Source organism: Taeniopygia guttata, chromosome 5 (assembly GCF_048771995.1).
Source record: "Taeniopygia guttata chromosome 5, bTaeGut7.mat, whole genome shotgun sequence".
NCBI classification, from domain to species: Eukaryota; Metazoa; Chordata; class Aves; order Passeriformes; family Estrildidae; genus Taeniopygia; species Taeniopygia guttata.
In genome coordinates, this window is record NC_133030.1 from 20,570,186 (window position 1) to 20,580,787 (window position 10,602).

General features: G+C 50.3%; 1 protein-coding gene across 3 annotated transcripts; it reads right to left on the minus strand.

Moving 5' to 3' along the window:
• Positions 1 to 125: 125 nt before the first annotated feature.
• On the minus strand, positions 126 to 10,459 carry LOC100220042 (malignant fibrous histiocytoma-amplified sequence 1 homolog). Of its 3 annotated transcripts, XM_030274038.4 has the most exons (11): positions 8,823 to 10,459; positions 6,356 to 7,235; positions 5,465 to 5,756; positions 4,846 to 5,032; positions 3,756 to 3,946; positions 3,168 to 3,655; positions 1,875 to 2,032; positions 1,213 to 1,372; positions 690 to 760; positions 483 to 589; positions 126 to 267 (listed from the first exon to the last, which is right to left on the minus strand). In XM_030274038.4, exons 1-11 carry the CDS (start codon positions 8,839 to 8,841, stop codon positions 250 to 252), a joined length of 2,571 nt encoding a protein of 856 aa, XP_030129898.4. In that variant the 5' UTR covers positions 8,842 to 10,459; the 3' UTR covers positions 126 to 249. The 3 variants fall into 3 exon arrangements, with proteins under 3 accessions (XP_030129898.4, XP_030129899.4, XP_030129896.4); XM_030274039.4 differs by having other exon boundaries at positions 126 to 589; positions 5,630 to 5,756; XM_030274036.4 differs by having other exon boundaries at positions 126 to 589.
• Between the last annotated feature and the right edge of the window lie 143 nt (positions 10,460 to 10,602).

Genomic DNA, 10,602 nt, shown 5'->3' on the forward strand with positions numbered 1-10,602 from the left:
GTCCATACCCAGCCTTGTCTCAGCAAAGTCTCTGCTGGCAGGGGTGAGCTGGTATCAGAGAGCTTTATCAGCACCTTCTTCCCCTTAAATTTGAGTGGATGAGGTGACTTCCCAGTGTGAAGGGATGCATTTATCAATGCGTTTATTTCCATGCATTAAGGCTGCAAACATGACTCGCAAGCAAAATGTGTTGAGGACAGCTTGGCTTGGGCTAAACAAAAGTAATTCTTCGTTGAGCACTGCCCAGAGTTACTCACTGGAGATGTTCTGGAAAAATAAGGCAGTAAGTACAACAGGAAACACCCAGACCACCAGCTCAGAGGTGCAGAGGGGGTGGTATCTCAGGGAGGAGTGTGGAGACCAGAGGGCTGCCTGAAGATGGGTTGTGCCCTCCCCAGGCTGCAAGCAACTGCACCCCCTCCTTTCAGGAGCCTGACCATCACTGTTGGTCCCTGGGCAAGGGGAGGAAGCAGTGTCCTTACCTGCCGAGTGACCTGGATGCTGCTGGGCCCAAAGGTGGTGGTCCCGTAGCTTGTCACATAATAGTGAGCAGAGGGCTGTGCTGGGGGCTCCTCCAGTGGCCTGGGTACTATGGGAATGGGACACCCTTAGCCCCTCTGCTCCATGAAACCCTCAGCCCTCCTGCCCCTGAGCACAGCTGCGGCACAGACTTGGGACACCAGGCTCACCTTTGGGCAGGAGCAGCTCTGCACCAAAGCGGTGCCCACACGTCCCACAGGTTTTAACGTCTTCCTTTGTCCTGTGGAGGAAAAAGCCCAGGAAAAAGGAGCAGGAGCTGCTCTCAGCGCTTGCCATGGAATATGATGCCGAGGCCATGGAAGAGACTTGCTCTTCCCATCCTGACCTGAGGTGCAGCTGTTGGTGGACAGCCGCTGCCCTCCCAGGTGCCTGAGCACCTTCAGCTCTTCATGAAACAGGGACATGTGGGCACATGTCCAGAGGGAACATTCTGTGCCTGAGCCCCAGAGTCTCAGCTTCTTCACCTTTCCCTCCACGCTCCAGTTTCCCACACCAGTAAGTGTTAACACCACTTGGGACACGAGCTGCTGTGGTTGGGAGAAGGGCACTGTAGTGCCTGGTGAGTTTCACAACTAATTTCACCTGGCTTTTAGAAGCTAACCAGCTGCACCAGCATTGCAGTAGTGACCACCCAGGTCCCACCCTCACTTGGAGGGCACAGTGTGTACGTACGTGGCACCTGTGCCGTCCATGTCTGGCCAGAGGAACTCTGCGGGACAGCCGGACGTTCGGCAGGGAGCCTTCACACACACGTGCAGCCCCGGCCACTCCTCAGCGAGCTTCTGGATGATGAGCACAACTGCCACAAGGAAGTCCCAGGCAAACTGGAACCCTTCCAGGCAAAAGGAGAATGTCTCTTTCTTACAGCCTCCAGCCACAGCAGCCCAGGAGATTCTGTTGTGACCCACACATCATTTCCAGCCCACAGCCTCAACTGTCAGACCAGCTCCATCCCCAGTTAACCAAACTTCCATACGGAATTTAATGGTATGTTGGAAGAGCTCCCCACCTTGGGTGGCCCTTTTACTCATCACTTGAAGACCCAGCCTTAGACTGTTCTCTGCTGGGGCCTTCTGGGGAAGGACGACCCATTTGCTTCATGATGAGAACGAAAACTTGGCTTTCCGCTTTCATGTGATACCTCTAGAGGAGTCCTGACCAGAATTCCATGGAGAAAGGGAAAAACTTTAAGTGGACTGCTGGTGGACCCAGGCCAGACTAGGACATGGGGCAAAGGCTTCTTGGGACACTTCCCATAGGGTTGGAGGTGGCAGGAGCAGAGCTAAGGAGAGACATGGGGTTGGGAGTAATGAAATATGGATCAGGGATCTTACCTGTCCTTTCTGATGGCTTTCTGCTGCGGAGCTCCAGGTAGCTGTAGGCCCTCTGGTTATTCTCTTTGATCAGCAGGGGTTTGCCATTACATACAAGCAGGCAGGTCACCTTGGCCACCCAGTGCGTGGAATAGAAGGAGCAAGCTTTCACCAGCAGCCTGCAAGGAGATTGTCCATGGCTTTCATCACTTTTCTCCTAGCTTATCCCTAATGCTGGAGAAACTGGATGGACTTGAAATTATGAACCAAGTTTCAGTAAGAACAGACACCAAATGAGGACCTTCCCCTGCTGAAAGCTCAAGTAGCAGGAGCAGCCTCTTAAACCAAGAGATCCTTCCAGAGTTGGCCATTTTGTCCTGGTTTTGTCTGGGATGGAGTTAATTTTCTTCCTAGTAGCTGGTACAATGCTGTGCTTTGGATTTAGGATGAGAATGATGTGGATAACACATCACTCATGTGTTAGTTGCTGCTGAGCAGGGCTTACCTCAAGTCAAGGATTTTTCAGGTTCTCAGGCTGCCCTGCCAGCGAGGGGAATGGGAGGGGACAGCCGACCCCAAATGACCAAAGGGTTATCCCATATGCAGTGGCATCATGCTCGGCACAAAAACCTGGGGGACCATTGCTTGGGAACAGGCTGGGCATGAGTTGGTTAGTGCTGAGCAATTGGTTTTTATTTGTATCACCTGTTCTTCGGTTTTATTTCTCCCTTTGCTGATTTCCTTTTCATTACAATATTATTATTGCTATTACTGTTATTATAATTTATTTCAACTATTAAACTGTCCTTATCTCAACCCATGAGCTTTCTCACTTTTCTGATTCTCCCCCCAGTCCAGCTGGGGAGAGTGAGCAAGTGGCTCTGTGGTTTTTGTTGCTGGTTAGGGTTTAACCACAACACCATCAGATAAAACTCCAGACACAAGTCCAGAAAACCAGGAGAAGTTCCAAAAACTGGTATAGTTCCAACACCCATAGAAACTAGAACATTCTTGGGTGAGACTGTGAGACCTCTGCCTGCCTGGATGGACACAGATTAGCCAAACACCACCTCCAGATGAAAGGTGAACCAGAAGGAACATGGCTTTTGCTCACATCCAGGCAGTGAACATCGCAAGGGGCTCACCCAGGGCCCTACGTGTGTGTGGCACAGCTGAGAAGCCACCCTGGTGTCTTGACTCCCAGCCTCAGGCCTCAGCAGACACAGTCTTAAGAGCCAAGGGCTTGCTGAGAGTCATCCTGGCACTGCACTGAGCAAACTCAAACCTCATTGATGGCCGGAAACCAGTGCTTACCTCTGGAAGAAGCCCTCAGGTATTTCGGGTGAGAAGTAGGCTCGGATGTGGAGGTCCTCAGGGTGATCTCCTCCCCAGAACTCAGACACTTCCTCTGTCTGGTTCAGATAGGTTGGGAACAAGTACCAGGACTCGCCTTGGCTCCGTGTTGTCTCCCACAGCTTCCCAGGCACAAACTCCCTGGCCTGCGGGTTGAGTGCTTCAGTGTGCTTCACCTCCAGGCAGAGCTCAAAGTGCTCCAGGAGGCTGAAGAGCTTCTCTCTCCCTCTGTGAGGCCTGTGTCCCATGATTTCCTCAAAGACATCCCGCCTCCCTTCCGAACAGAGCTGATGCTTCACCAAGGCACGCACAGCCTGGTGGCACAGCATTGCCTTTGACCTGAAGTTCCACACCCAGTTGGCCCTGTCTCTGATGGTGGCATGTTCCCCGATCAGTGTCTCCACAGAAATGTTCTCGAGCTGCTGGACGAGTTGGTGCCGCACCAGGAGCTGCATGGGAAGAGAAGGAGAGATGAGGTGGCAGTGAGAAGAGCCCAGCAAAGCTGCAGAACTTGGGCTCTATAGGGATGGTCCTGATCCCCACACTCACCTTGAACATCGTTATTAAAAATGTAGGCTGGAGGAAGACGGTGCTTTCCAAGTGCTTGATTTCCTCATACCACACGACGAGCCCGATGCGGTGGAGGTACCGCAAGATGTCCTGGAGGAGCTCTGTGTCCAGGCTGGCCAGGTGCTCGCGCTGGGAGACTTTGCTGAGTAGGTACTGGAGGTCCATCATGCCTAGAGGGAGATGCAGGAGCTCAGCATGCATCCGTCAGACACAGCATTCATTCCAAGGCAGATGCTTCAGAGAGCCAGCAAACACCCATGTCACCTATGCCATCCCTGGGGAAGTAGCTGGCATCAGCATGCTCAGTGACTGTGACCAAAATGTTCTGCCTCTCCTCAGATGTCCAACTGCCACCCTGAAGCTCCTACAGCTTTGCCTTGCCTCAGCAGTGGGAACAGCCTGCCAGGACTTTCTGAAAAACAAGGCTAATACTTATTTTTTATTATTATTGTTTGAGGAAGCAGGTTTATTTCCAGACAGAAAACCTCAGCTTGCCAGTTAAACCTCAGACTGCCATTCAGCAATGTAGAGAGACAGGCAACAAAATCTGGCTCATCTCCACAAAAGAAAAGCATTTGCTCCTTGTTCTCTAATCCTACACTGGCCAGAGATGTCACTGGGAACTGGTGGAATTCATACCTGCTTTTGGTATATAAGCAAGGGGCTGGAGCTGCCTGCTGGTTCTGCTAAGTCATGTGATAAATGGGAAAAGGGTCTAGGGAAGGGTAGGGGCCATTAAATAAGGTTAGCAGGATGTAGATTTGAAAATCACATAGTTGTATTAAAGCTGTGGAACTCCGTCCTGCAAGATGTTTCTAATTGCTTATACAGGGAAAAGAGGAGAACAAAAAACATCACTGGAAAACAATGTGGTCTGCTCAGGCATGCTTCAGCATTAACATTGCAAGGTCTTTAGCAGTGACTCCACTGCCACACAAACAGGGCCAGAGGGTGCAGCAAACACTGGAGAGCCCATCCCCAATTCAGGAAAGCCCTGGAGAGAGGCTATCCCAGGTAGAGGACAGAAGCTCCTCTCAGAAAGGCGTGGCAGAGATGGCAGAGCACTCACCATGCTCTGCCATCTCCTCGCTCTGCGCAATATCCACGATGGCAGATTCCACCTGCCTGTAGACGGGCGGCAGCACTCGGACAACCTCAGGGAACAGCTCCTCATTCTTCACATGCTTCAAAATAGTGGCCTTGAGCTTTCTGATGTCACGGTGATCTGTGCAGTTGACAGCAACTAAGTTTAAGATCTGGAAGAGAGGAAGCACATACCTGACAGAAGCACATCCAGAGGAGTTTTTTAGCCTGTGAGGTAAAAGAAAGACCTAATGCCCATGAGGTCACCCAGGGTGAGACATGCCACTGGCTCAGCTTCAGAGGCACTTCCTTGACACCTCTGCTCCACAGCAGTTCCTGAAAATCACCTGGTGATGGTCAATGACCCCTCACACTCCTCCTCAGGCACTTGCTACAAGCCACAGGAGGAGATGCCCATCACCTACTAGGGACAAGGACCCTACAGGTCACAGCCAGGAGTTACCACGTCCACCCCAGCCTGGGGAGGGGCTGCAGCAGTGGCCTGATGCATTTGCACCAGGTCACCCTAGCCAGTAGCACGCTGGGCTGCCAGAGACAGCAGGGTGACCTCAGCCAGCCAGAACCCAGGATAATCTCAGCCCTACGGTTAACGTGCAGCTCTCCATCTCTTTCAGCCTCTCCCACTGGTCCACATAAAACTTGGGCTCCTCACTGCCCTCCAGGTTGTCGATGAAGTGAGCAAGGTTGCTTTTTCTCTCTGCCAGCATGGCTGTGATCCTGGCCATGATGTCACGTGTCTTCTCTGCTACCTCCTGCTCCTGGCAGCAGTCCACATGGGTTCCCACAGGAAGCACCACTGAGTTTGGGACTCTCATGGACAGGTTGTTGATCCAGAAACCAACAAGCTCCTTGAAAGTTTTGTCGTTAGTTTGGTACCTGGGGAGGGAGAAAATCTCAAATTCACACCTCACTCTCTGAATCTCCAGCCAGCTTCCACCAGTACAGGCCTGACCACACACTCTGCTGTCCCAGGAGCTCTCAGGACAAGAGCTCAGATCTCAATACCTGAGATACAGCCCACTGACATGGGCTGTATCCAAGCTCATACTTCAGTTTCCCATCCTTACACTGTGGGGTATAGCAGAGTCAAACCCTGCTGTGGGCAAGAGCATTCCTCTGTAGCACCAAACCCAAGCCTGATGCTCCCTCCGTGTTCAGGGAACACCAGAGGATACGGGAGGGATTTGCTTCTTGCAGAAAGCAAGTCCACTTAAATGGGGTTCAGTTGTCACATAAGGAGTTGATGCTTATTTCAACCCTTCTAAACAGAGGCCTTTGGCAAGGTGATGACAAGAGCTGGTGGTTTAAAAGATTGATCTGCAAAAAGGGCTAGAGGGAGAAACAGCTATGCCAGTAGTGAGAAGATCAGGCCTCAAGGTCCAGTGGAAATGGTGTGAATTTGTGCAGTGCAAAGTTCCCCAGCTCTTTTTTAGCTTCCCCACTCTACCTGGAATCCAAACCAGCTCAGCACTTACATGTGAAGATTGATGACGAGGATGACGAGAGCCTGTGGGGTGATGAACACATGGTGAGTCATGTAGTATTCCAGCTGGCCAGCAAAGTCCCAGAAGAGAAAAGTGAAGTCCTCCATCTGGAACTCACTGATCTCTATCCCAACCGTTCGTTCTTCCTTGGGCACCAGTTTGGATTGCCCTTGCTTCAGGCTTCTGCAGATGGTGGACTTCCCCGCCAGCGAGGCCCCCAGGAACATGGTCTTGACCCTCTTGTCCTCCTGCCCCAAACCATGCTGAAGTTGGTTGAAGTAATTCCGGATCTGCTGAATGCCCCCAGCACACACTTCAGTGGGCGGCTCCCGGAGGGGGTTCCCACTGGCCTTAAACATTTTCAGGGATTGCCCCTGGAAGAGCTCCCTGGGGAGCTGGCGAAGGGCGTTATTCTGCACATGGAACTCCTGTAAGCGTGCCAGCCGCAGGACGGGCTGCGGGAAGGTGCGGAACAGGTTGTTGGAGATGTTGAGGTACTGGAGGCTGCCTCCACAAGCTGCCAGGTCCCTGGGGAGGGCACAGAGACGGTTGTTGTTCAGCCGCAGGTGCTTAAGCCTGGAGAGATGGGAGAAAACCCCCTCTGGGATGATCCGGATTTGGTTCTGATTCAGCTCAAGCCTCTCCAAACAGACCAGGCTCTGGATTTCACTGGGAAAGTCCACAAACTCATTCTTGGACAGTATCAGACTCTTGAGGTTGCAAAGCTTAGAAATGCCAGTGATCCTCCTGAGCTTGTTCCTGTCGAGGTCAAGGCTCTCCAGCGTGGAATTGCTCAGGACTGCGAGAGGGAGCACACGCAGCCTCTGGGTAGAGAGATTCACTTCATGCAATCTGTCCTCCTGCTCCTGACCTGGGCACATGGGACAGGGAAGGTGGTTAAAAGACACTTTGACCCTTTGGAATTGCAGACCATTTTTTCTTTCTTTTTTTTTGCATGACTTTGGGATAATTTTGGCCAGCAAGGAAAAGCAGAGGAGCTGGTTGAACACTGCAACCACAATTTCTGCTTGAACAGCTCCTGTGATCTCTCAAGAGAGGAACTGAAGCTGAGGTTCTTGGCTGGGACTGAAGATGCAGGAACAGTTCCCTTCAGATGTTGACCTGCAGCCCAAGTGCCACGTTAACAAATTTGCTCTCACGCTTTGAGCCCTGCAAGAGCTCCAGCCACAGATGCATCTACCCCAAAACTTTTCTGTGGGAATCCAGGGCATCCCTGTGGCTGCCCTGGAAGGTCTGGGACCCTGGCAGGGGGTCAGGAACCCCCCTGTACAGAGCCCCGAGAGACACTGTCTGTGATCTCTGTCCATGGAAAAGAGTTTTCAATCTTACAGGATAAATTACACGCTCTGAGTGTTTGACATAAGTAACAATTAGCATGGCACGGGTACAAAAGTAAAATTTTAGGATTCTAGATTAGGGGTTCAAAGGGGACAAGATGGAGGAAATTTGGTGTGTCTTGTCCTTTTTCTCCTTCTTCATGCCCTCCATGTTTCACTGTAGTGTTGGCATTTTTCTATTGGTTTAGGCTCGGGACACACTGTTCAACATAGATGACAGATATTGGCACATTATTGTAAATATAGCACACGTAGTTTCTGGTATATAATGTTTGTAACATCCCACTGGGGGCAGAGCCCCACACACTGCCCAGCAGGACAGACCTGCGGCAGGGCAGCAGAGCATGTTAGAGATAAACAGAATAAACAACCTTGAAACCAGCACAGACAATTTACGACTACTTCTTTGGCTGCAGGGCTCTCTACAATTTCGGAATCATCTAAAATACCACAGATTCCGTCACTTTCTAATCCCGGCAGTGGGCTGTGGGGGCAGAGACCACACCAGGACAGCTGCTCCCCAAACAACTCGCTGCTCCCCCACTTGCAGCTCTTGATCACAGCTACGGGAATGCACTGAGGCCAGGGCCAGCGAGTTCAGACACTTCCTCTATCACATCCTCCCCCGTCCAGATGATGCTCCCAGCCCTGGGAAACTGGGGAAATAACGCAGGGACTGGGGAAATATCACAGGGACAGTGGGGTTTCTGTAGGACAGGGTACACAGGAAGGGACTCATTGACAGCTGAGAATGTCCCCAAACAGAAGGTGTTAAGAGAAGAGAGATTTGCAGGTGAGGAGAGCATCAATGGGATGGGCATCACATGATACCAGAGCAAAACATGGTTAGATTTGCTTTCCTCTTCCTTGTTTCACTTCCTCCCGTGACACCAAGCACAGCATCCCCTTATGCAATGCACCCAGCTCAGGACTGACTCATCATTTCTCAGCATCACCACTAAAACGCAGGATATGCTCCAAGCCCAGCAGGAAAGCAAGCCTTCACCCTCTCCCAAATGCCCATTCTCTCCCTCAGGGACAACCCAAAGAAGTCCCACCACCACTGAGCCGGAGCAGTGAAGAGCCAGGCAGCTACTCACAGGCTCTGGGCTGGGCCATGACCCTGCAGTGTGGCACAGCTGGATCCTCCCGGCGCTCGCCTCCCCCTTTCGTTTCCTCCTCTTGTGCAGCTCCCGCCTCCCAGAGCTCTGCCAGAGAACCCCACCCTCTCTTTCTCCATCCAGCCTCAGAGCAGCTCTCAAGAACCTGAACATTTCTGGCCCAATGGCAGTGCCAGGGTTATGTCCCAAAAGCAGTACCAGAGGTCACCTATGAGACAACCATGGTGGCAGAGCAGGCCCCAAGTCAAATTCCTGGTGCAGCATCCCTCCCTGCCTATGCTGAACAAGCTTTTGGCACCACCACTCTTGCACAGGAATGAGAGGACACTAAAAAGAGATTATACTGTTACCAAATACTGCATGTATTGAATAAATAAGATTTCTTCCCTTAAACAGGTAACAGCATGTGATCAGAGAGGGCCAACCAGAAAGGGGAAAAATGAAAAAGCAAGTAGTATACACAGTATACTAGAAAAACTGTTCTACAACACACCAGAAGAGGTATTTTTAGGTATGTTTCTCATTGCCTCTCCCAGGAGGCAGCTTACAATTTGATAATTGTATTTTAATGGCAGACAGAATGAAAGAACCAGCATTCTTACTCATGTAACTCCAGCAGAAAGCTCATGCAGAAGGCGTAGTTTTCAGTCTCAGCATTCCTCAGGCAATGGCAGTTGCAGAGGTAACAAATTTAACAGGCTTTACAGTGCAGGCACTCCTAACACATCCTGCAGCAGGCTGTTATCTTTACTGCCAGTTCAAGGGTAACATTAAACAATAATTTAAAACAGTGAAACAGCCTGAGGAATGAAATAGACTGACACTGTCTTCCTGATAAACAGTGTACTTGCTTGTATTATTTAGTCAAGCCTTATTTTTCACACCACCGACCCTTTTTCATTCTGTATAGACAGGTTATGGCAGAACTGCTCCTCTGAGACATTCAGAGGTGTCCAACTTCCAGCCTAAACGTATGCACAGCTAGATCACATTCTCTCACTCCTGTGCTAAAAGTTTTCCAATTCTTATTTTGTAAAGAAATCTATCAGCTGTGTTTGCATTTAAAACCCCACACCCATGTTCCATGTCTGTATTCTAGCTCCAAGTTTAGCTTGAAAACTGTATCTTTTCTGACAGCTGTTCTTCTGCAGTCAGTACTGTGTCTTTTCCAAAAATCTACAAAGTAACCCAAAGTTATCACTTCCTAATGGTCCATCCAGGCTGCACTTCCATAGAGGAACCATACAGAACCAAGGAAGATCAATTTCAAAATGCTCAGGATTCATCCATAAACACTACTGGTATATAGGCTTGCTTTGTTTAAATAGTAAAAAAATAAACTTTCCAAACCAGCTCCCATGAAGGGAAAGCCAGTTTCTGAGTTGCAACTTACTGTTTTCTCTTCAATTTCTCTGTGAAACATCTCCTCCCTAGCAGGATTTGATGGGGAATGATTCAAGTCAGGTTCAAGGGTGCTGTATCATTTAAGGGCCTGTATTTCAGGGAGTCACTTAAAAGACCTGCTGCTCTGCAGTACCGGCAGGCAAGGAGTTCTGCTAAAGCCATCAAGATGAAGTCAGAATGTGTGCTGGACTGCTTTGATTCTTGATAGGGATCTGCAGATCTGCAGAAGAGGAGGGACAATTACTAATCCAACTCCAGTCCTCTTCACAACCACAGTATTCCTTACGCGAGAGCCACGCGTGCAGGTTTACACAGAACAGCCAGGCCAAGAGACAGATGCAAGACAAACAAATGA